The 25,978-nt window shown below is 32.7% G+C and overlaps 2 protein-coding genes across 10 annotated transcripts in view; both read right to left on the bottom strand.

Moving 5' to 3' along the window:
• Positions 1-1,823: 1,823 nt before the first annotated feature.
• Positions 1,824-25,978, bottom strand: part of LOC108615177 (par-1) — a 33,181-nt gene continuing 9,026 nt past the window's right edge. The window contains exons 1-16 of one of the 8 annotated variants that reach the window (XM_089470549.1): positions 17,244-18,698; positions 16,859-17,074; positions 16,569-16,789; positions 15,906-16,187; positions 15,646-15,839; positions 14,409-14,521; positions 14,114-14,297; positions 13,922-14,036; positions 13,303-13,430; positions 13,065-13,227; positions 12,273-12,386; positions 8,799-8,869; positions 7,268-7,391; positions 2,287-2,436; positions 2,097-2,215; positions 1,824-2,018 (exon numbers count right to left, since the gene is read on the bottom strand). In XM_089470549.1, coding sequence (XP_089326675.1) covers positions 1,960-2,018; positions 2,097-2,215; positions 2,287-2,436; positions 7,268-7,391; positions 8,799-8,869; positions 12,273-12,386; positions 13,065-13,227; positions 13,303-13,430; positions 13,922-14,036; positions 14,114-14,297; positions 14,409-14,521; positions 15,646-15,839; positions 15,906-16,187; positions 16,569-16,789; positions 16,859-17,074; positions 17,244-18,698 — 3,708 coding nt within the window. In that variant the 3' untranslated portion in view covers positions 1,824-1,959. Of the gene's footprint in view, positions 2,019-2,096; positions 2,216-2,286; positions 2,437-7,267; positions 7,392-8,798; positions 8,888-12,272; positions 12,387-13,064; positions 13,228-13,302; positions 13,431-13,921; positions 14,037-14,113; positions 14,298-14,408; positions 14,522-15,645; positions 15,840-15,905; positions 16,188-16,568; positions 16,790-16,858; positions 17,075-17,243; positions 18,699-25,978 lie in introns of those variants that run through there. The other 7 variants (XM_089470551.1, XM_089470550.1, XM_089470552.1 and 4 more) reach the window with 7 other exon arrangements.
• LOC149268562 (uncharacterized) lies at positions 18,792-25,963 on the bottom strand. 2 transcript variants are annotated; one of them, XM_089470575.1, is made up of 2 exons: positions 24,644-25,961; positions 18,792-18,815 (listed from the first exon to the last, which is right to left on the bottom strand). In XM_089470575.1, exons 1-2 carry the CDS (start codon positions 25,649-25,651, stop codon positions 18,807-18,809), a joined length of 1,017 nt encoding a protein of 338 aa, XP_089326701.1. In that variant the 5' UTR covers positions 25,652-25,961; the 3' UTR covers positions 18,792-18,806. The 2 variants fall into 2 exon arrangements, with proteins under 2 accessions (XP_089326701.1, XP_089326700.1); XM_089470574.1 differs by lacking the exon at positions 18,792-18,815 and adding an exon at positions 22,501-22,593 and having other exon boundaries at positions 24,644-25,963.

The following is a 25,978-nucleotide window of genomic DNA, read 5'->3' as shown; positions in this document are numbered from 1 at the left end:
TTACGTATTTTCTTTTATATGCTGTATTTAATGATGCCAGGAAGAGAGCCTTAATTCTGTGTGGCCTCATTTAGCTTGACGTCAGCACACATCACCTAAAGGCTTGCTAAATTTAAATATATTTTTTGTTTGTTTTTTCCAAGCTGAATTAATAATATTCTTCCAATTTGCTACTTTGAATTAGATCAAATTTGCCTTACACTAGTCATTTATATACTCACCTTAGCAACCGCTTAATAAAATAATTGAAGCAGGTAACAAAGAAAACAAGGTAACCGGTTTTCACTATCTAAACCTAAAATCAAGTAAATTCCACCTATGCCAAAGAGATATAAATTAAAAAGAAAGAGGATCCCAGCTCTAAATAGACAATTTAAATGTAAATACGCAAAATAAATTTGAATGCAAAACAGTAAATTTTCAAAGTGGTTAAATAATTATAATTAGATAAATACAATTTACATCTTTTTATATCGCTTGTAGCTCGTGTGGAGAAAGAATTAAATAAACAATCAAAAAATAATAATTTAGGAAATTTTATAGATTTTATAGTATAGTAGACGACACTCATGCAAAAACCAACAAAATTATTATATAATTAATTAATTTTTGGATCAAATCAGTAAATTTTGACAAACAGAAAGAATATCTTAAATTTATATATGTATATATTAACAAAATTGTGTGTGTTTGCCTCTTTGATGTAAGAAAATGCTTGTTTCATTTCATATACTTTTATATATATATATATTTATATATATACCTTTTATTGAATTAAAACGGTGTGGCTCTCACCTACGCTTTCTAGCAATTAACGATATCAATATCAATATATAATAAGTGTGTTTACATATGAGACATTAGCTTCATATATGGGATGCGTTTATGCTTCTGGTTTGTTGCTGTTGCTGCTGCTGTTGTTGTTTCTGTTCTTGTTGTTGTTGTTGTTGTTGGTGCTTACCTAAGTTGTGGTTACAATTTTGTCTGCGTTTTGTTATAAGATATTCAAATATGCGATAGTTCAATGAAACATTTAATTTTACTTTGAGATTCTATGCTAAACGTGTTCATACTATGATTGGAGCCAAATACATATATCATATGTATATATATATATAAATGAATATATATATATATATATTTAGAAATAGAGGGAGAGATGGGCAGCGCCCAGATCTCTCCAATTTTTACGTGTGTTTTTATGCATGTTTTTTGTTTTATGATAATTATTATTATTTAGAGAGTTGTGGTGCGTAACATAGCTACTTTTTTCTGTTTGGTGTTTGGCTTATCGTTATCCATAACATTTGCATTTGCATGCTGCTCTGCCATCTTGTTGTTAGTCTCGCCTGTTTTTTTCTCTGCTGAGTTGGAGTTGGAGTTCGAGCTGGAGTTGTTTGATGTGAATTTGCGCACAATTAGACTTCTAGTATTCTTGATGTTTCTCTTAAATCGATTTCCTTTGCTGACTTTACCGCTGCCGCTGCCGTTGCTGCTGCTGCCACCAGCCATTGCCACCACGCCACACTCACCCCCCTCTTCATTGGCCACTTGGTTGTCTTTACATTGAGATTCCATATTACTGCTGTTACTGGGCATTGACTCTAGCCGTTGGCCCTCACTCTCGTCTTCGTTATCGGCTGAGCGAAACGCATCAAATTTGATTTGTGATTTCGTGTGCTCCTCCTCCTTTGATCGAAAGGGCAAGTATACTTGAAAAGCCGACAACAGCAATCCGCCACCGCCGCCGCCGCCGCCTCCGCCTGAGCTTTTCTTTTTCGGTCGATTCCGAATCTTGAATCGGTTTGATCTCTGCTGTTGACTAAATGATCGACGCAGCAACGATTTGTCAGCCATTTGATAGTTGGCAGTGGAGGTGGTTTTCGTATCGCTGCCATCGGTGGTGGTGGTGGTGTTGCTGGTGGTGGCTGTGCAGCTATCATTAGGCGTTTTGTCAAGTCACAGACGGAGATCAAAAGCAATGCGAGACGCAATGTTTTTGAAGCCAATGCTAGTACCTGTGCAGATGGTGTAATAAAAAAAAAACAATTAATAAATCAACAATTTTGATAAGCTATTCAAAGTTGTTCGCTGACCAGAAATACGCTTGAAGCGAACGCCATTCAGCGAGAGTCGCGGCAATTTGCAAACTTCGATTTCCCACTGAACCAGAGAATCCGTATTGGGATCGCCATGCACACACCAGAGTACAAATCTGTTGAAGAATAGAAATATATATGTAATTATATATATTAAATATACATATTTAAATCAAGCCTGTCTTACCTTTCGCGCTGCTCATAGTCGCAGTTATTTTGATCAAGAACTTCTCTTATCTTCTGCATAATTTGATCGGGCATCAGTGGCGATGTCGTCTTCATAGACCATGTGAAACGCAAAACTCGTGGCTTGGCTGCCTCTTCCGTTGTAGATGTACTAAAAGTTAATTGATTAAGTCAATAAATTATATAATGACTAAAATTGCACTTAAATTGTAGCTTAAACGGTGAACCCCAGAGCTAATTTTATTTTAAACTAATAGTACTTAACTATATTTTTCTATACTATTTATTATTTTGCTAACATTTCTAATTCTAAACAATTTCAACAAAATATACCAATGATATATCACAAGAAAATTTAAAATGGAATTTACACGTTTGATTTATACATTCTTAAAACTTAATTCTAATTAATTTCATAGAAAGCGAAAAACAAATTACTTGTAATTTAACTGAGCTGAATTTGTTATGGGATTAGCTAACTGCACAATTTTAAATTAATGTCTCAACAAATAGAGCTCCAACCTCCATGCTTTTCTTATATACAACCAGATCAACTGAATCAACATAACTCTTCAGTCTACCCAGACCACCTTCTTTGCCTGTATTAATACATAGACAAATATATAATATCTAATCTAAATATTCAATTAAATAGTTGAATCTATTTAATAACTTAGCGTAAAAAGGTAATACTCCTTATATACTCTTATCTAATCCGTAGAGAGTAGACTTTATTCTATAATTTAGATAGACTCTCTCGACTCTATACACTCTGTAGACTCTCTGAACTCTATAGACTCCTAAGAGTTCATAACTTCTATAAACTGTCAAATATTAAAAATTAAGACAACTGAAAATTTCTAAAATTAAAACCTAATTGAAACAATATATATAGATAGAACTTCTTCAAATTTGCCTCAATTCAGAATTATTATGGTTTCTTATTACTAAACACAAAACAAAAACCAATATGAATATATTCCAGTTTTGTTAACTTCTCGGGATGATGTTAAGATGATGGATGTTGGATTGGGGAATGGAGAAATAAAAATGTCAAATTGATTTGAAGTTTAAATACTTTTTGCTTTCTTTAACAAATTTTAATCCACATAATTTATTGCTAATTAATTAAATGTATTTATTTATTTATTTAATTATATATATTATGTTACTCTTGTTGTTGATTTTCTTTTCATCTTTGAAGCTTAATAGATATATTAACTAAGTCAGAGCACTGAAGGTGCCCTTAAAGGTAACACACGATTTACAGTTAATAATCAGCTGTACAAATAAAATGTTCACACATGCACATTATTTTAATACATTTTCATTTTCAATTTATTTATATTTATATATATAGATACTTTAACTAATTTAATCATTGCTCTTAAATGACTAAAAGACGCTTCCTTTGATGCGCTTAGACTTCCAACATCAATTTCATAATAATCAGTTTTTGTTAATGTTAATTTTTTCTTTTTTGTATCAAACTCTTTATTTACTTTTATCGATTGTGATTGTGTATGATTTACTCGGAAACAGTTTATAAATACATATACCTTCGTACATACATACATACATGGATAGACTACATATACAAAAAATGTTTCAATCAATTTCAATTTGTATTTTTTTTTTTTTTTTCTTATATAACTCGCAGCTGCTTTTGGTGTGTATATATAAATATATATTATATATATAGTATATATAATTAAAATATTGCGTTTCGCATTTAATATTAATAATAATTTTTTCTTTTCTTTTTTTTTTTTCATTTAGCAAAAGAAAACAAGAAAAAGAAGACGCAGCAGCAGTTCTATTTTGTTGTTGTATAATTTCATAAATGATTTGAAATTTTAATTTTTTTATTTTTATTGCAAATCAAATGGAAATTAAAAATTTAATTTAATTTACAAACAAAGAAAAAAAGTTTTGTTTGTTTTTTTTTTTTTCTTTACTTTAATTATATATATAGATGTATTTTTAATTAATATAAATGTGTAAGTATAATTAGTTAATAATGTTGTATTAAAACATAGACGCTTTGTTTTATTTATTTATTTTTGTTTGTGAATTTCTATTAACGGTAAACGGTAACGGTAACAGTAACGGAACTCAACGTTGTCGACGTTCTTTTGGAGGAGGGGCTTATCGAATCGAATCGGAAGGAATCAAAACCGCTCTGATCTCTGATCTTATCTGTTTCGCGATTTGTATCATAACTGTAACTTTCTCTCTGTCTCTCTCTCTCTCTTTGTTATCTGTATCTCTCTCTCTCTCTCTCTCTGTTATCTCTCCGTCACGAGCGTTTACTTTAGGGGGAATCGTTTGTTTCTGTTTTCAGTTTGTTTAGAACTATTAACAAGAAGTAGTTAATGCTTGTTTTTGTTTGTTTGTTAATTACTGGTTTGGCCTAAAATTAAAGAAAAAATTTTAAACAAATTATTCACGGCTGGAAAAAATATTAATAATGGGTGAAAAAAAGGAAACAGAAGAAAAAGAAGAAGAAGAAGAAGAAAACAAATACGAGAAATTTAATCAAAACAGATTTAACGGAAAAAATGTTAAAAACCAACCAAATTAAAACATTTTTTTATTTGTTTATTCATTTGTTTTCTTTTGTTTTTGTTCTTTTCTCTTCATTGACATATTTGGAAAAAGAAAAGTAAACGCAATTTTTTTTATTTAAATACTCAATATTTTGCATTAAAAAAAAAAAAAAAAAAAAAAAAAAAAAAAATACAGTTTTAATTTTGATTTGAATATGAAGAAAAATCAGACAGTAAACAATTTGCAAGGCTCCTAATTAGTGGCATGATAATGTATATACACAAACATGGGTAGATAAATAAAGAAGAAGGAGAAGAAGAAGTAAATGTGAAGGACATATAAAGGACTTAATACCCTACTTATGCACATAACAATAAATAGAAAGTAAAAGAGTGACGGAGAGCGCGCGACAGAGCGATTGAATATATCTCAAATCGAACGATAACAGATCTCCAATTGGATGCTGTTCATTCCGATCTGTATATATATAATATATATTACTATATTTTTGGTTATATATCTATATAGATATATGTATGTATGTATGCGAAGTTTTGTATTTGTTTTGTATCCGCGAATTGAGTTTGATCAAAGTCTAAAAGAATCTCAAATGAACCGAAGTTTTTATTTTCATTTATATTTTGTATTTATATATTTTTTTATTTATTTTAGATATTCGAATTTATTCTTAACCAATTACCCCTGTGTATGTGTGGGAGTGTACATAATTCCATATGTATTTTGTTTTTATGATATTAACATATACTTGCTCATATTTTTATTTTTAAACATTTTGTTAGTTTTAATGAATTAGAATAAATAAGAAACAAATGAAAAACAAATTTTAAGAAATAATAATAATTACAATAAAATAAAGAATTCAATAATTCATTTTATTTAAAAAATAAAAAAGCTGCATGCAATTTCTTTTCTTTATATGCAAAAATAAAACTTTTAAAAGGCATTGCAAATTTAGAAAACCAATTTAAGATAATAAACATGCAAAACTGAAAAATAAAAAATTTTTAAAAATGCGAAGCATTTGCCCTCAATATCAGATGTAAGCCATATGGAACGAGAGCTAATAAATATTTTTTAGTTCAATTTAAATTTCGTTTAAATTCTAATTTCAGTTTCGCTTTGAATGTCTGCTTAAATATTTATTCATTATATCGTATAATTGAATAAAAATAATTACTACAAAAATTGTAAACAATAATCCAAAACCGGTTTTTTATGTACTGAATTGGAGTTTAGATCTGATGTAATAATTCAAAAAATGGTTTTATCAAGTTCTAATTTAAGAATGTGTACAATAACATCAAGAAATATGATTAAAAAAATAACCGACTGATAAACGAAACTAATTTTCATTCTATAAATTTTTAGAAAAAAAAAACATTATTATCATTAAAATTCAAAAATATAATTATTTGAAATTTGTAGACAAACAATATTATTGTTAACCTCAGAATTCCTCCTGCCTCCACATTAGCATATTCTTACTTATTTTTCTCGATAAATACATATATTTCTGCAATTTTAACTTTAAGATAATTCATTCTATGATAGGTATACTCCATATTTTCCTAATATTCCCTTTATTTTTACTCGTTTTATTCAGTTTTTATTCCCATTTCAGCACATCGCAAAAAAACTTCTTTGGACCAGTTCTGTTTTTTGTTTACTAAGTTACAACAAATTTCAGCTCAGCTTCCCTAAACGGGAAAGATCTTAAATTGTTCTACTTGAATTGGCGTTTAAGAAATCATTTTGACTACTTTTAAAATTAATTTAATTAGTCACAAAATGTAAAAATATTTTAATTTATTCACAATTTATATAAACTTTAATTTCTTTTAATATTTTGTATAAAAAACTTTACAATATTTGATAAAATTTTAATTTTTTTCAATAGTTTTTTCTTTTAATATAATAAAATAATTGTAATATTATTGTTTTGTTGTTAATAGAATAAAATAATTTTAATACTATATTTTTATACATTTTTTTTTAAATTTTGTAACTAATTAAATGGAAAGACTTTAGCGAGTTTTCGTTTTACATTTCAATTAACTTAATTTCTAGGGTCTGTCCTAAAATTTTGAATTATTATTGAAAACAAAATATATAAAAAAAAAATTAGAACGGATATGGTACAAAACATAAACACATACATATGTACATATATGTGTATGTGCAAATATGCAAGAATGAAATATGAAACAAAATAATTGTATCCAAAAAGAAATTTTAAATAAAAAGAAATATGAACAAATAAAAAATTTTGTAATTTAAAATTTTTGTAAACTGCATTTGCTTTTCTTGTAATATTTAGAGAAGAAATAACGACAAATAAAAAACAAAAACAAAAAAATAATAAAAACATAAGGTCAAATAAAATTGATATGAAATGCTGTGGGCACACTTACCGTTTGCTAAAACGGGAGGAAAGTTTCGAAAAGAAGCTCATGCGGCCCGGATGAGGCGAATCACCGGAGGCTCCACTTGTACCGGAATATTCCAGCGCCGTGTTGTTTCTTGCCCTGGTTTGACCTACAAAAATAAACAAAATTCTATTAGTTATAAAGCATAGCTAAAATAATACATATAAACACTGGCTAAGCTTACTAGAAACACACACAGAACTACAATAAATTTCAGATAGTTAAGTCTAGATAGAAAAGAATATATATATATATATATATATATATATATATATATATATATATAAATATATTTAGGTAACTATTTAATACAATTAGAATTATTTATAAATGTATATATATTTAAAAAAATAGTTTTATTTTAGTAGAAATATCATAACTATGTGTGTTTTTTATATATACTTAAATTATATAAATCATGAGAGCTTTTTAACTGTCCATGTGTAATTGAGTAATTGGTTTTGATATCCTGTTACACTCATTATTCATATAAGACAATATATCTTTAATCTATAAAATAGAAAACTTAAAAAAAATATACTGGATACATATATAAATGTATATATTTTTATATAAATATATAATGCCAAAGAAAATCTATTTTTAATCCAGAATACAAACTAAACTTGATTAGCTATAAAAGTTATTTGTGAGCTTAACTCAACTCTAATCTCAAATGAAAGAAAAAATGATATATTTGCGTAGACAGACTTTCTCAAACAAAAATTAGTTTCCAAATTCTTTCTTTCAACGAGTTCTGCAATTTGATTATTATTCACCTACTCTACAGCTCAACTTAAATATATGTACAATCTAATATCTTAAAATTTGGCAGATGAAGTTACTCTTTATTTCACCTACTGGAAAATAATAACTCCTTCTCTCCTTTCGTCTTACATCATAATATTTATATTAGGGTTTATTGAAAACGATATATTTATCGATAATTTCTAGTATTGTACATTAGAATTAAACTATAAATAGTTGTTGGCTTGAAGCACCTACGTGCAATTATCATAATGTTTATGTTTGATATAGTATAACAATGCATCTTCTTCGATTTGGACAATCGTGCATGATCAAAACGAACATTAAATTAAGTAAAAGCAATCCACTAAAAGATGAGAAGCGATGTAGGACGGATGCATAAGACAACAACAAAGCACAAATTAGCATACAATAATAATAATAATAATGATTATAAGAATAATATAAATATTTATATTGATAGTAATAATAATAATGGAGCATTCATATAATTTAGACTTAAAGTTATTTTTTATTCATTTTACGTGCTAATAAAATTTACATATTTTTTTCTTTTTATGATTTAATGAAAAGAGTAAAAAATAAATATGGAATAAGGAAACTTAACGAAATTCGATAGTTTGATAATTCGATATTATTATTTAATTTAGTCTATATAAAATGTTTGTTTTTTTTTAGTAAAGTTGTGAGTAAAATTAAGTTAAGTTTTACTAAAACTAATAAAAATAATTAAAACAGAAAAACTCACCAGAGTGAAAGGTTGAACGTGATGGAACATTCCTTGGAAAGTGTCTGCTTGATTTAACAGCCGATGCCATTCTAAGTCGATCGAACAGACTATATATATATATATATTGTGTATATATCGCATATATATATATATATGTACAAGTACAATACATGTATGCACACACATACGTATGAATGGATATCGATCGAATCATTCAGTCAGTTCGTAGTTATATATAGTCCAATGAATTGCATATATCAGAAAACGAATGTATTTTTTATATATTTTATATATATATAACAGTTTATAGTTTTATCAATTGATATATTGTGCAATGTGTGTGTTTTGACCGTTAATATAGACAGGCAAATTCAAATTCGTTTTAATGTGTGTGGGTGTGTGTGTGTTTGTGTGAATGAAGTGGGAGACCGATCATGTGTGTGTGTATGTTTGGCATCATCAGCGTATGAATTCGATTATAATTTCGATTTCGATTATTTTCCAATCCGTAGTGATGGGCAAGTATTCGATAGTGTTTCATCGTATCATTGTTTGGTTGTTTTTGTTATTGTTGTTATCAATCGTAATATTAATTTGTATTTTCAATTTGACGCCATGACAAAATATGTATACAGACGAGTATCAAGCGCGAATCAAGCAGATTATATATATTTTGATTAATGTGATGGTTTGGCAACGGTTTTCGGTAACGGTTTATGATTGTTTATATTTTAGGTTTATTTTTGTAATCATGTTGGTAGACACACAAATATAATGAAAAGAAAAAATTAAAAAAAAATCAATCATGTAAATTTTGTTCGAAAGAAAAAACGAGCTCTTAAAATTACGTTCTTATATTATAGAAATTAAATTAAAAATTAGAAGTTTGCTATATAATAAAGTTGATTAAAGCAAAGATTTGAATTAATGATGGAAACTAATAGCAAAAAGAGTTCAGACGAGTCATTTTTTTTTTTTTAGTGGATATATCCGGTAAAGTCTGAAACAGTCCTTAAATGGATGATATATATGAAATGTACTCGGATAATAAAACGTTCAAGCTTTGAAAATTGACATAATTGATGGAGGAACTAGGCGTTAAGCAATAAGCAAAGTATATATATGGACAAGACTAGTTGAAAACCATATACCATTATATTTATTTTTATTATAACTAAATAATCCTAACTTTGTTTAACATTCATACATAGCAGCTATAGTAGAGCTGGGCCTAGTAAACATATTTATTTATATTAGCTTGTCTTCTGTATTACTTAGTATTTAAGTATGTGTTCAAGAGATCCAGTAAAAGATGTAGTAAAATATAAAAAATATATTATATAGGTAGTTAGATAGATAGGTACACAGAGATGTGGAAAGAGAAATAGACACAATCGATGATTCTTGCACAAAGAATTTACAACATCAACTTATGGGTATATATGTATATATAATAGAGAGAGAGTATTTTTCGATCTACCAATGAGTACAAATTGTCGGAAGTGAAGTTACTCGGGAACTGGAGCCTCAGTCATGCAGAATGAAGAATTTACGTGATCTATGTTGTCGATCTATGTGAGTAGCAAATCTCGTTAGGAACTACCTACATCATTGTCATCATCAAATGTTAAGCAGACACATAAATACATTCATATAAAGTTTGGTTTCAGCGCATTAACAGACAATATCTCGTTTAGGTTTAAGTATAACAAAAATAACAAATAGAAGAAGAATATATATTATTTGGACTTAATACCGCGCATGCCACAATATGTGTAAAGCAATTTAAAATGGAATTACGCTAAATTATTTAGTATACTTATATATTTGTCTCGCTTAAAATATATTTTTGTTTTTGCAATTTCACTCACCAAAGTTTGTTCGGTTCAGATCGGATCGGATCGGATCGGTTCGGGGTTTACGAATCCAAAATTAATTGTTTTATTCGAATCGACAATTCGAATTAAAAATCACATATTTAACAAGATTTTGATTTGATTTGCATTTGATTTGTTGTTGTTGTTTGTAAACAAAATGTGAAAGATAAAAGATTTTACGAACACCGATAATACGAAGAAGATTGTTGTAGAGTTTTTTGTTCGATTGATCGCCACAAAGATTGGATGTATGTAGTAGTAGTAGTGTGGTAGTTATCAAAATTAGACAATTGGTTTATAAACAGTTATTGTTCAATATTGTATAAAACATGAAAAGATAAGAAATTTACATTATTTAATGGATCAAATTTGTTAGAGTGTTATAATAAAAAGAGATAAACAAATTAAACCAAATACATTTCTACATTGTTTTCTTTTTTCGAAATTCAATGGGGATTAGTGAAGAGCGCAACAAATCTGTAACTGAACGCATATATCATAACAAATCGTAAACAAATAAAAGCAGACTATACGAGAAGACCACATGAATATTATTATATTCACATTTGAGATAAACGAATAATAGAAATTTCTATTGATTACTGAATAGGTAAAGCAATTCTACATATAAAACGAAAGTGAACCAATTACTATTAAAATCACATATCTGTTGTATAAGAAAATTGCTCTGCTCTTAAAATAATGACATAGATCGGCAAGTACACCTGTTCGATTTAAAAAATTACCTGTACCAGATTTTATACAGTTAGGAAAAGGACTGAGTTTAGAGCATAATTTGAAAGGCTTCGCTTTTCAACTAATTTATGTGAATTATGGGACTTTTAGTAGACCTACTTGATATGTATGTAGTATGTAAACTTCATATAAAAACATTTGTATGAAAGCTGACTTCATTTTTAATTAATTAAAGATAATGACTCTCAGAATCAAGAAAAATTTTGGGTTAGCTAAAAATTGTATCTCATCATTTTAATACATACTAAAATATTTTATCAAATATGTGTTGACTCTATGACTGTTCGATCCAAAGTTCTTTAATATCGCATTTTCAACAGTTTCTTCAAAATTCATACTCTATTCCAATGTATAATTATATTTAAATCAAAGACTACACACACTTAAATGAATTCAGATGCAGGCAAACATGCAACAATTCAGCTGCAGGACAAATGTCAAAAACTAATTAATCAACATTGTGAGTTTTTGAATTTGGGACGAGCACAGAAAAAAAATACAAATAAAAAAATTTCGACTGTCGGACAGAGCTACGGTCAAACACGTCGTCGTCCTTTTCGAATTTACTAACGGCCCTACTAACACCTGCGTCAATTTATATATCAATATCAAGTGTGTTAAGAGATTTGAAAAATGAATCAAATTAATTCTGCTCTACATAACAAAATGTAAAACCTTTGACTTAAATCATAAAAGAGTTAATCAAAATTAAGCAGCCAATTTGGTTTTTAGATAAGAGCATAAATAAAATGTCTTTGTAAAATTAACAACAATTATAAATTGTTTGTATACAATTCGATAAAAATTAGTTTGAAATGTTTTTTTTTTTTTTTTGCTAATGTATGATGCAAGTGTATACCTCGATCCAAGTGGGTCAATTGATACTGATATGCATCCATCAGTGGATGGCCTAGGGCTTGAAATAGAGGCGCTTTTTGTGTGACCCTTTCCAGCGGTAGCTGCAGATCCACTACTGGTTACGTTTATACATATATGTTTAGTCGAAAGATTGGCAAAAAGTGGTAAATATGTTGTAGTCATTGTCATTCGAGTTGCAATGGATTGAGCTGAGTATTTTTGATCGTTTGTGTTCTTTTGTTTTTTTTTTTTGTTTTTAAAACTAAACATATACATTTTGAAAAACATAACCCACACACCTCGATTTACGAAAATATATAGTTATATATATGTGAACAAAAGAGATATTTGATAATTGATTTTCGGTTTTGCAACTTAGAAATAAATAGGAAAAACTGAATTTGTGCGCAGCAATATATATATATAGAGATGTATATAGGAATATATATACTGATAATCTAGATATGTACATATGCTCTATACACAACATAACATTATCTGTTTATATACTTAACCATAAATATGTGCAAACTGAGAAGAAATATAGATAGATATATATATAGATATACTGATGATAATATATAAAACTAGCGAGCGAGAGGCACTAACTGTCTGTCTGGTTGTCCAACTAAAAAAAATCTGCGAGTCGACCAACGAATAACAGTTTGAAATAACGACAATAACAATAACAATACCAAAGAACTAATGCATAATTGGAAAATTAGACAAATGATAATCGAAAATAATCATTGGTGTGCCAACAATGGATAGAAGTGTTACCACATTCACGTACTTTGTCTCTGCAGGAATAACATTGGTTTTCTCCGTCGATGAAGTCTTTTCATAGAGTGTGGTCGAACGTCGTGGTATGATGCCACTCGTACCGCTAACTGTGCGGTTGCCATTAGTGGGATCGTATTTCGCAGCTGTACGCGGCTTAGCTGGACTGTTCAGCGCTGTAATAAACAGAGATTAAATAGATTAAACTATTGTCACACAAGAGAGATAAAGATAAGCAAACAGCCAGTTACATGTATCTGTTGTGGTTAGCATCTTCTGTGTGGCAGACGCTGGCCTCTGATTCTGTGCGGCCAGACGTGCCGTATTCTCCTTAATTGTTGCTGAGTCTATAGTATTTTGACGCTTAAAATTGCTACCACTGTAAATAGAGATGATAAATTATTAAGTAAATATGAAATGTTTTACATAAAACGATAATTACATTCACACTTTAACTTTATTAATGTGTACTTAGATAGTCTGTGGCTTAACAATTTAGCACATGAATCAATACATGAATATGCTAAGAATTTGTATCAATATATAATTAAACAGATTTCGACTTGTCTGGAAAAAGACTTAACACTTCGTCAGACAGACGATAATATGGCTAGAGAAATTTATATACGTATATACAAAGCTATATAAGTATTAACATATATTATTGTGATCGGCAATGCCTAACTAGAAAATACCCTGAATAGGGCATTTATCTAATTAACAAAATATAATAAAAAACTTAAGTTTCATATTGATTTTCATAGAGAAAACTTTCGATTCAGTATACCCATACTTATAGAAAGAAAGACCTGCGTGTACAAATGTCTTCAGATATCTATAGATCTCTCTATAGATATTGTAAATACTTACACTGATGCACGATCGGCGGCTGATCCAACAGCATTATAGTTATTGCTTGGGTTGACAGGCGCCACGCCTATTGCAGCAGCCGTAACGGTTGTTGTGGCATTTGTGGGTCCAACACCTGAATTTGTGGGAATTTTGAACAAACATGTTATTCATTATTTATTCAGTAAATCGCAGCCCCATTATGGGACTTACGTAACGTTTCCGCACCGGACGAAGCTCGACGACTTGGCTTGGTACTCGACGCCGATATACTTCTGTGTACGCCACGATGTGTGGGACTTTGCACGACCGCATTGCCCGCATTGGCCCCAGCCTCGGTGCCAGAGATGTTGCGCAGCGAGAGCGATGATCCGGATCGTGACCCGTCACTTTCAGGCTAAACGTACAACAGCAGGCAGGCAGGTAGGAAGGCAGGCATAAAGAAAACGAAATATATATCATTCCAGGGTATTTCGCAAATCAAATAGACAACACGCCTCACACTTACATCAGTGCTCTTGCGACCCAGCAACAAATACGTGGCGAATACGTCATCATAACGCACCTGAGCCAGTGACGCTTCGATTTCTTGTCGATTGTAGCCCATTGCGACTAGAGCTTCTATACAATTTATCAAAAGAAAATGTTGGGCAAGGTATTTAATAATAATTATATTCTTCAATTATGCATATAGGCAAATGCTATTTAGCTTGATTCATACAAAAAATTGTCGATAGGTATACATTACATGCAAATTCATTACAATTACATAACATTTTAGCTTGAATAGTTCTCGCGAACTGTTCGAGTACAGCCTGAATTGTGTGCTCTATAGAAGCCTTTAGGTTTCGCAGAGTTACAGATTAATTTTCGTTTTTCGTTTAGTATGTTTAATAACATTATAACAAAAGTTTACAACATTGCCATGCATTTATTTGAAATAACAACAAAATATTTATAGAGATCTTTAACTTGATGATCATACATAGGTACATATTAATTATCATTACTGTATCGAATTTAAGGACGCAAACCGGAGATAGATAATTCGAATAAATGATGATAGATAAAAACAAATATAATATATTTATAGAAAAATATTTAATAATTTTTTTTTTTTTTTTTTTTTCATGAAGAGATATAATTCATTTTTTCTCCCGGCAGATCTTGATAATTTGAAGCAAACAAAATAAAATAAAGAAATTGTAAGAGATAGAGAAACAAAGAGTATTTATTTATTTAATGATGATTGCCATTCCAAAATAACGTTTCTCCCACAAAGGGATTGCATACATTTTGGTGTGGCACTTTCCATTCGCCGATTAAAAAGATCATCATTAACATCAAGTCAAATGCACTGCGTCGGATCGATGCTGATGCTGATGCCGATGCTGAGTGTTTAACTCCGGTTTGTACCCCCGCAGCTGTATCGAGAATTTTTAAGCAAATATGTACGTATTTATGTATATAGCAAACAACTAACAACAGCCAAGAAATTCAAAATAAGAATAATTCAAATTATAAGGTATACAAACGGGAAATACTCTGTACGTAGATATGAATACAACAAAAAATTCAAAATATTCAAATTGAAATACTATTTCACATCACAACAGTACAATATATCTATATTTGTAGATATATCGAAGTACATCAATTGTAATAAAATACAAAAATAATCAACAGGCAAAACTTTTAACACACAATTCGTTAATAGTATTAGTAATGAATTTCGTATACAGTACCCGTCTTACCTATCCGCTTGGGATCGGCTAAATCTTGTTTTGGCTCTATGTATGGCTTGAGCTCATCGTCTTCAAACCCCATATTCATCCACTTGTCGCCCATGATTGTTTCAAGACTAGCACGTTTAGCAGGATTTAGTACTAGAAACTTGCGCAGCAAATTTTCGCAATCAGTTGACATATAGAATGGAATTCTAATAAACAGAAAAATATATTAATACATATATATATATATATATTTAGGTGTCTCGGTACATTACCTATATTTGCCTCTGAGTACACGTTCGCGTAGCTCCCTCAAAGTGGAACCGTCGAAAGGCAGGGATCCGCTCACTAACGTATACAATATAACGCCCAACGACCAAACATCCACCTCAGGTCCATCATATTTTTTACCCTGGAAGAGCTCGGGCGCTGCATAGGGTGGGCTGCCGCAAAATGTATCCAACTTTGAGCCGGGCGTGAACTCGTTCGAAAATCCAAAATCTGCTATTTTTATATTCAACTCGCTGTCTAATAATAAGTTCTCAGCTTTTAAGTCCCTGTGAAGAAAAGTAAACAGTTCACACATATATAATAGTCGATAATGTTTGTAGATAAGATATAAATAGATATGTTTGACACAATTGAACTATTCTCAATGTTTGTTGCATGCAGAGTGTGAATCATAAAAGTTTAAAACAGTTCATTTCCTAGGTTCCGAATCGGGAATTTCACGTTAAGTTATCGGAAAAAAAGAGTTCCTAAAGTTTGATAAGGTCTATGAGAAATGAATGCAAATTCGATGATATCATCACTTATTTTAAAGCACTTATATGACAAGGTTAATTTACAAATGATATATTGCATTAATTTTCTATAAAACTTCCGACTTGTACTGGAATTATAGGAATACTATAGAAACTTAATTATCGATTACACACCTGTGTATTATTCTCTTCTGATGACAGTATTGCACAGCCGATACAATTTGACGAAACTTAACACGCGCTTCCTTCTCTTTCATACGCCCATGTAGTACCAAATAGTCAAAGACCTCACCACCTGATGCGTACTCCATGATGAGATACAACGTCTTTTCCGTTTCGATAACTTGAAAGAGTTTCACTATGTTGGGGTGATCAAGCATTTTCATTATCCTAACCTGTGTATTATATATAATGGATTCTTTTAGTAAAATGATCATCTATATATATATGGATGTATTGCTTACCTCTCTAAAGAGTTTCTGAAGTGACCCAGGATTTAATTGGGTTTTGTCAATTATTTTTATTGCTACTTCCTTGCCAGTGGGCAGATGCTTTGCTAGTTTCACTTTGGCAAAGTTTCCCTTTCCGATCGTCTTGATGAGCTTATATTTTCCGATATGCTCCTCAGTGGCACGCCATCGCATAGGAGCGCTGCTTCGCATCTGCAGATTCGGGGATCCCTGCAAAAAGAGCCAGATCAAAAACACAAATTAGTTTCATATGTAATTTTCAATTTGTGTGGATCTTTCAAGAGAATTTTATGAGCTATAGTCACCCCGCCCCTGAGGTATTTAAAGGTAGTTGTAAAAGATTCGTAAATGTATTTGAGCCGCATTTGGATTGGTTTACCTGAGCAACACTGTTGCCGTATACATTGGTACGTGTGACAGCTGCATTGGTAGCTGACGTTCGATGATGTCCTGCCCCGGAGCTGGGGGCTCGCGGCTCGACGGGCGGCGGTCCAGCATCGGCGCGGCTAGAGTTGAAAGGCGGTATGGGTGTCACAACGGGACGTTCCGAGCGACGTTTCGATGCCGCTGCATGGGCTGAAGATGCAGCTGTTGTCGCATGACTGCCCGATGTTGCTGCACTTGCTCCATGACGATGCGATGATTTCTGTGCCAGCAGCGCCTCGAATTGGCGCAAATTCTCTTCGCGTCGCTTGCTAGCCGAAATCGTGGTCGCTGTCAGCTTGGAGGAAGAGCCTCCGTCCACAACACTCGAGCTGCTGTTGCCTCTGCTCGCCGAGGTTCTAACAGCTGGCGTCGGAGCCGGACGATCTTGACTGTTGGCCGGTCGCCAAGGCGGCTGTTGCAGCTGCTGCTGCTGCTTGCTGGCATCGTGATGCTGATGCTCCTTCTGTTTCAGATTAGCACGCATAGCTAGCACCGTGTCCGTGTTCTTCGTATCCGAGGCAGTGCGTGCGAGCTTGGCCTTCAGCCCACCTGATCGTCCACTAACCGTGCCCGAGGAGTTCTTGGAATAGGCACCAATTGAATTGCGTCCATCGCTGCCGCGCTGAAACTCTGTCATCATCTGCTCGTTGCTATCGTCCAGATTGTTTCGACGACCGCCCAGATACTGAAAGTCATTCTCGGACGACATATCGCTGATGCCGGGCCGCAACAAGTTCTCTGTCTCGCCGTAGCGCTTGCTCTGCTTGCGTATGACCACGTCCATGGAGGACTGAGACTGGTCCTGCTGCTCCTGCTGCTGCTCACTGAGCTGCTGCTGCTTGAAACTCTCCTCCACATTGAGTATATGCTTCTCAATGGACCCCAAAGCGAAAGCAACGCCCACATCATCTTCGGCGGTCATTTGAACACGTGGCGCCACCTTTGGCCGGCTCTGGCTCTGCAGGTGTAGCGCTGGTATTGCTGAAACGGCGACGCGTGGCGGCGGCACTGCTATATCACCTGGCCGACGCAATTCGACGACTGCATCATAGTCCACATGCTGTGCATCGCTGAGATCGATTTCCTTAGCAGTCATTGTTGAACTGTTGGCAAACTCTTGCCTTCTGTGAGGCTGCTGCTGGGGCAAGTTATCGCTATCACTGCTATTGTTGTTGTTGTTGTTCTTAATTTCACTATTATTGCTGGTGTTGTTGGTATTGTTGCTGGTGCTGCTGCTGCTGGTGGTGCTGCTGCTTGTAGCCAGCCCTAGGTTGGGCGGCGCTGGTGCCAAACCTTTGCGTGCTGAATAGACGCGAACGCTCTTGCGGGACACATCGCCGCGATTTAGGTCCGGTGCCGTTGTCTCCATTTTGGATGGCGCTGCTTCCGGTTGTAAAGCACGATCCATTTATATTTATTCTTTTTCCTTTAGAATATCACTAATTTTAGCACTTTTTTTGCTTTGCACTTTGCACTGCTTTCAGTTAGCTTTTTCTTTTTTATCATAGAAGTTTAGTCAGACTTTCTGCATTCATCGAAAAAATTATTTAATGATATTTATTATATATATTCTATATATACAATATATATCTATGTCTACTTTCATTATATTTATATAGATATATTTTTTGCAAATTCACTTAAACGTTTTTATTTTGATCAAAAATCGAGTTCATTTTATCAAATTGTATTCTTTTATTATTAACAATGCCAAAGAGAAAGCACTTTCAGTGCGGCGAAACTTTTCGAACAGCGAATGTCGATTAAACACCTTTAAAACAACTCGAGCTACATCTAATCAATGCGCAATCAGTTAACCGATTTCCATTAGAGCCAGACACGATTACACATTTATAATATATTAATCTAAATATAGATATTCTATTATGATTTATCAGCATTTATTAAATTATCATAATTTTTGTTTATAGTTATATAATTGAGTACTTAAAAACAAAAATAGTATTCCTTTTTGTTTTTCACTCAATTCCTAGTTAAACGCTTTTTTTTAGAGTCGATCTAAAAACAATACACTTGCATTCTGCACATGACACATAGGCAGTGTATGTGTAAGCTGTCTAATGTTCATGTGTATGTGTTTTAATATTTTTTGGTCTTGCAAGCTCTTGCTTTCGCCGCGAAAGATTGAATGAACGGCACTTTGTTTGTTGGCGTTGTCTCTTTGCCATTGAGCATACTTATATTTAATTCAACAAGTCGCTGTTGCTGCGCATTAAAACCTCGAAAAGACACACACTCAGAGACTTACACTAACTCATGAAAGATTGTTTATATATGTATTTGTATATGTATATATAATTACAAATATATATGTACGTATGTACACATATGGCGAGTGCGAAAGCGAACGTAATATTTACGACAAAAGCCAACTCATAGACAAGAGCTAATCTGAGTTTGGTGACACTGAAAGAAACTCACTTCTACGCAGCAGAGTGCGAGAAAGAGCAACGAATTTTGAGAGCGTAAAAGATGGAGAGTGAGAGCGTACACATTAACACAGACACACGCACACACACACTTATGCTCACATACACCTGTGCAAAAGTAACTGCTATCGCAACCAATGCATATAAGTTCATTTGTACTATGTATGCATGTACATATGCATATGTATTTGGTATTTGCTAAAGACTACGTCTACGTCGGCTTACGCTCACGTTCGCGCTCAGCAAGATGATTGTTGCACAAGTTCAGTAACGAGGAACTCTCTCGCTCTTTCCCTGTCTCTCCCTCTCTCTGTTCAACACACACTCTGCGTTCTGTGACCGCGTCACGTTTGGCTGCGCTCTCGTCTTGCTCTCTTTATTTATGATTCATTAGGAATTTTCGTTTTATTTCATGCACACATATGTATGTAAATAGTTTAATCACAGCAGTTAAATCTGTTTAAATTTAATAGTTACTGTTTCGTTCAATTCTTGCTCGGAGAGCAAAAAGCTTTAACGCAAACACATAAAAGCATCCACAGACACACACAGACACATCTCTCCATCCACATACACTGACACTGGAGCACAAGAACATAGTAAATAAGCCACTCTCATACAATAAAAAAAAATTTTCACTTATGGAAAAGCAAACATTTTGTTGGCTGTTTTATTAGAATTTCGAAGATATTTTAGTTTGTAATGCTCGTTTTTCATTTTCATCGGCGATCTTATCAATCGTACACGGTGTGCAGTTGAAGAGAAACACAGTTAGTTGTCTGCATTTATATTACAAGTAGATAAGTATGCGTATAATATATACTCTGCTCTTCTTTAGCTTTAGATTTCTTAAATAAGCACAGTTTGTAACTCTGACGTAAACGCCGTCAGCCAACAGTCAACTACAGTCAACAGGCAGTGACAGCTACAGCGACAGCGACAGCAGCTAACACAGCCAACAGCCACTTTAGCCACAGTAACAGCAGCAACTGGAGTACGAGTACTTCCAGTATCAATACCAGCAACAACACACGCCAAGCAACAGCAGAGTCAGAGACAGAAAAGTCGGCCTCAATACTCATACATGTATATACACTCACGCTCACGCACACACATACAAATATTGCTTATTAGTGGGGTTCTCTCACTGGTATTAGTGTATTCCGCGAGCACTCACGCAAACACTAATAAAAGAAATACTCAAAATGCACACACACACATGCACAGTTACAAATACACCCACAAACTCACACACCAGTTTTCAATTCCACCATATCTGTCTATTCTTGACAAAGAGCTCGTTTGGTGCGCTGATTTTTATACCCTGTACCATTCGAAGTTATGTATAGGAAATTGGTGCAAGCGGCAAACGGAGTGTCATCTCCATCTCCGACCCAATTTCGGACACTTTAATAGCTACAGACATTTAAAATTAGAACTGACACAAATCGATAATTATTGATTAGCAGCCTGACTTTTAAGCATATAATAAAGGTTTAAGTCAATATTGAGACTGTTTTCCCGTACCCACGAAAGATAAACATCAAAGTAATTAGCAACCAGAAAAGTAATAAACATTTACTAATTTTACTAAATTTAATTTTATAATATGCAAAGTGCAGACGGTTATGCATTTGGCGAGCTGTGCCAGGGGTATCCTATAGTCGTCACTTTAGATAAGAACTCTGGTATATGCATGGTTATATACTTATGTAAGTGTGAGGCTGGTGTAGATGCATGTAAACATGTGTGCGTGTATGAACAAACTGATATCACCTGAGCGTAACGCTGAGAAAAAATGTTAGCTTACCTGACACAGAAACAGTGTCAGAGAAGTCTTTGTGCGAAATGTTGGTACTTTGGCAGAATACTCTACACTCTAAATAAGGGAATTATTTCGAAAATATTTATAAATAGCTTGAAAAGTACAAATCGTTGTAATTATTTATCTATATAGATTTGCTAATTTGATAACTCTTGATAAAGTTTTAGGGGCAGACGGTGATAAAGAGAGAGATAGAATTAAAGAATAAGTGCTAGAGAGAAGACTGCTAGAGTGAGAGAGAAAAATAGTGATAGAGAGAAAAAGAAAGAAAAAGACAGAGGAAGAGAGAGAAAGAGAAAAATACAGACAATGAAGAACAAATATATATAAATATAATATATATATTCTTGATAATTAAAATAGTAAACGATAAATAGGTCACTTTCTATATTTCGATACAATATATAAATCTTTTTGTTTGACAAATGGAAAGAAGAACTGATATACCTCTAGAGAATGATTGTTTCCCAGTAGATTTAAAATGCTTGACTTGGGAAAAATGGGAAGGCTAAGGTTGACTAGTCAAGTAAAGATGCATATAGTACATTCGCTTTTCATAGAATGTGCAATGTACGAGTCTTCTAACCTAAATAAATATATAGAATATATATTCTTATATAGTTAAGATAAACAATTTCCTGTTTGCTTAGCAGGATTAACAGGATATATCAGAACATATATCAAGAAAATATTGTATAAACTGTTCTCAACTTAAAACGTAGAAAAATAAGTCTTTCCGTAGCGTGTGTATTCCGATAAGAGTTGACTGTCAAATAGAGGTTATTATTATAAAACGGATTGTCAACAATATCATCTCTAGATACATTGCTGATTATCTTTTCAAAGCTTATCGCTCATATATGTATATATGTACTAAATTTTCAAGTGAGCCCTATTTTTATTGCGAATGATCCGTATTAACGTATTCCTAATGAATAAAAAAAATATATTTATATGAATTTGGTTATATATTGCTGGATATGGAGAGCAATCGAGTTTTTCATATTTTTTCTTTTTAATGGGATTATCTGAAATAAAATAGAAACAATAATCAAAAGAAAATGAGTATAAACACGGTTAATTTAGGGTTATAAATTTAACTTTTTATATAATGCCCATAACCGATGACAATATCCAAAAATAGTTTGGAATATGCGAGGGGCTGATGAGGCATATATTTCCACTGCTAAAGACAAATACAAGACTTAAAAAATAAATATAAAAAAAAAAGAAAAACAACAAAACAAAAACAGATACGCAGCACAACACAAAATGATAAGTTTTTTTTATCGAAATAAGTAATAAAACATAAAAACAAATAAATACTCTTTAAGTAGAGTATTGAATACCCTTCCAGACTTTCACAGGAGACAAATGATAATTCACAAACAAAATATGTATATAAACTAAGAAGATATAACTCAAAACGGTGAAACATTTTAAAACAGATCTGAGAAACCCTATTTTAGTAACAAATTGTTTTGTTTTTACTATAAATTTCCTATTTTTTAAATATATATAATGTTTTTATTTTTAGTTAACCCTACGTCAAATCTGAATCAAACAAAAATCAATCCTCACTTTGAAACAACAAATTAACGCTTATCTCTATTACAGTGTTAAGCACCTTTCACCAATAATGGGTCATTTTGAATATTTTTATTCATTACAACAAATAATTCTCTATATTTTTATTACGACTGGGCAAATAATTTCAATTCTATAAATAAATTTGTTATTCAAATGTAACAAAGTAATAGTAAACAAAGCTTCTAAATTTGTCTATATATAAAAATAAAAAGAAAACACAAATATTTATTATATTTACAACGCACAAATAAAATAAAATGCGAAAAATAGACCACAAGTAATATTTGTAATATAATCTTTTTATTTATATATATATGATCTCATATTTACTATTCATGATCTACGATGATGATCAAAGATCTTTTGATCACTAATCTGTGTTCTATGCATCTATTATCATTTATTTAAGATTTATGATTCATATTCTAATTATCTATATTCTATAATTAATAATACACTATCTAAAATCTATGATCTATGATCTATGATCTATGATCGATGATATATAAGATCAATGATCTGTGATCTAGGATCAATGCAAGGAAGCACTAAGCTTGGGTCATTGCTATATTTTTAGTGTTATAGTACACATTAGATCTTTTTTCTTCTGCAGAACTCATTAAAGCCAATAATAACTGTGAGAGCTATCTACTGCAGTACATTTGCCTAGTCTATAGCAAGAACCGTTTGCAGTTCGAAATAAGTTCAGACTAGAAACTTAGAACTGGTTAGAGATATACCAAATCGGCGTCTTTTAATGTTGCCAGTTTGTCTGTCCGCTTCAATATCTTATATAAAATAAATTACAAGCGATTAGACATGCCATGAAAAACTTTTACAACAATAATTAACAGATAAAACTATTTTTATAGAGTAGAGTTCAGATCCACGTGCACAGTTATTTACTCTACCCTAGTTTAGAGGTAATATAAAAACACATCCAACTATCTTGCAACAGTATGAATCTCCTTCATTAAGAATAAAAATAAACAGAATATAATTTAAATAAGGTTTGTAAGCACGACGATCTTATAAATTTGGAGATATTCTCAATGGAAAGTTAATTCTTTGTTAGAGCATTTTACCGCCCCACATGAATTGCTTGTAATATATAAAGTGAACAGCATAACATTTTCGATTCTCTCTCAACTCATTCAGTCATACGTGATATATACATCCATTCCATACCAACTTTTTGCCTGCTGCAAACATTTGAACAAAATCCATATAGATTTAATTGCATTGACAAAAATCAATTGTCAAAGATTTCAATAATCAGATGATCAAAGAGAAGCTCAATATTTGGTAAATTAGAAAAAACATTTTCCATAGTTGTTATAGAAGAAATAAATTTGTTATTGGGCAATATAAAAAGGGATTTTCAAACATATTTGCACGGGCGCAGGGTATACAAATATGTATGCAAATATAATTAATCTAGTTTCAAATACTTTCTAAAGCCCCCGCTACACGTTGTTCAGTACATACCCTTGAGGTACGCGCCTTATCAGCAACTATTGATGCGGTATCCTTGTTTTTGGGTCGATCGGGTTTGCTGGTGGCCACGATCGGTAGACCTCCGTTCTCAATCATAGTAACTACGATTTTATTGTTCGGATTGTTGAGTCTGGCAGCTGTCGCTGAAGACGATGTTTTCAATTCTAGCGCTCTCTGTCGCATAGCATTCGACAGACGTTGCTTGCGCTCAAGTCGAGCATCGTCCTTGTCCTTCTGTAGCTTAGCTATTGTAGCAGGTGTATGACTCTTCGATCTCTTCAGAAAGTTTAATAGCTGTTTTTTGACACTGGTAGCACCGCCCAAGCCATTATCATTGCTCTCAGTGCCCGTGATATCGTCCAGCTTGGAGGCACGACGTGATATCTGTTGAGCTTTTGGTACTTCTAGGCGACGGAATACGCCATCGGGCATGCGCACAAAGCAGCCCTCGGACATTTTGTGAAACGAATCTGAGGGTAGTTTGTGAAAATTACCATTGGGCGTGCGATAATGGCAATAGTCCGTCTTATGATACCCATCTCCCACAATGTAAAATTCATTGCGATTCTCAGTGCGCGGTGCGGATGCCGTTGCGACATCCTCCACTTTGGCACTGCACTCAATGGGCAGCTGAAAGCTCTCTCTGCGCTCTCTCACAAGCAAATCCTCGGAGCCGGCGTTCGATGCTTGTGCTTGTGCTTGAGCTTGAGCTTGGCTCGTTGTTAGCTCGCTTATGGTGACCGGCCGACGTTGTGGATCGGTCATGCTCTTGCGCATAATACTGCCGTTGCGTAGCAAAGAATCGCGTAATATTGAAAGCTCATCTTTTTGTAACGGTGAATAGTGTTTCGATGATGATTTCGACTTGCGTGCCGATGTCCGTCTGCTGGCAAACTGAGCTGAGGCAATGGCGTTCGCACTCGAGTCGTCCTTGTTGTTGTTGTTATTGTGATTGTGGCTGCACGTCAGGCTTTGCCTATGACTCGATGTCTGACCCATGTTGCTGCCTGACTTTTTTGCAATTGCCAAAATTTTAGTCGGATTTTTTTGTTATTTATTTCAGACATTCAAACGCGTCGCGAACTCTCCGGGCACATCACAACGAATTGAATGAATTTAATTTGAACAATCATTTAATTCTCTCCTACATATGTATGTATGTGTGTATGCTGCAATACATGTATATTTGTATTTGTATGTGTGCCAAAAGTCGGTAACAAATTCACAATCCAGCTGATGCTTTGTTATCCATCTTGCAGAGCAGCTTTTTTAAATTATTTTATTTTTAGGTCCAATGAATACTAAAGACAGTTTCAGTCGTCAGTT

Source organism: Drosophila arizonae, chromosome 5, assembly GCF_054131065.1.
Source record: "Drosophila arizonae isolate 15081-1271.41 chromosome 5, UAZ_ARI_1.0, whole genome shotgun sequence".
Lineage (NCBI taxonomy): Eukaryota > Metazoa > Arthropoda > Insecta > Diptera > Drosophilidae > Drosophila > Drosophila arizonae.
This window is presented reverse-complemented; position numbering and strand designations above follow the sequence as displayed.

Coding starts and splice junctions, on each gene's coding strand:
- LOC149268562 (XM_089470574.1), bottom strand. CDS start 25,651: ATGGGTCAGACATCGAGTCATAGGCAAAGCCTGACGTGCAGCCACAAT. Junction 22,594..24,643: donor ATAAGGCGCGTACCTCAAGG/GTATGTACTGAA, acceptor ATTTTATTTCAG/ATAATCCCATTAAAAAGAAA.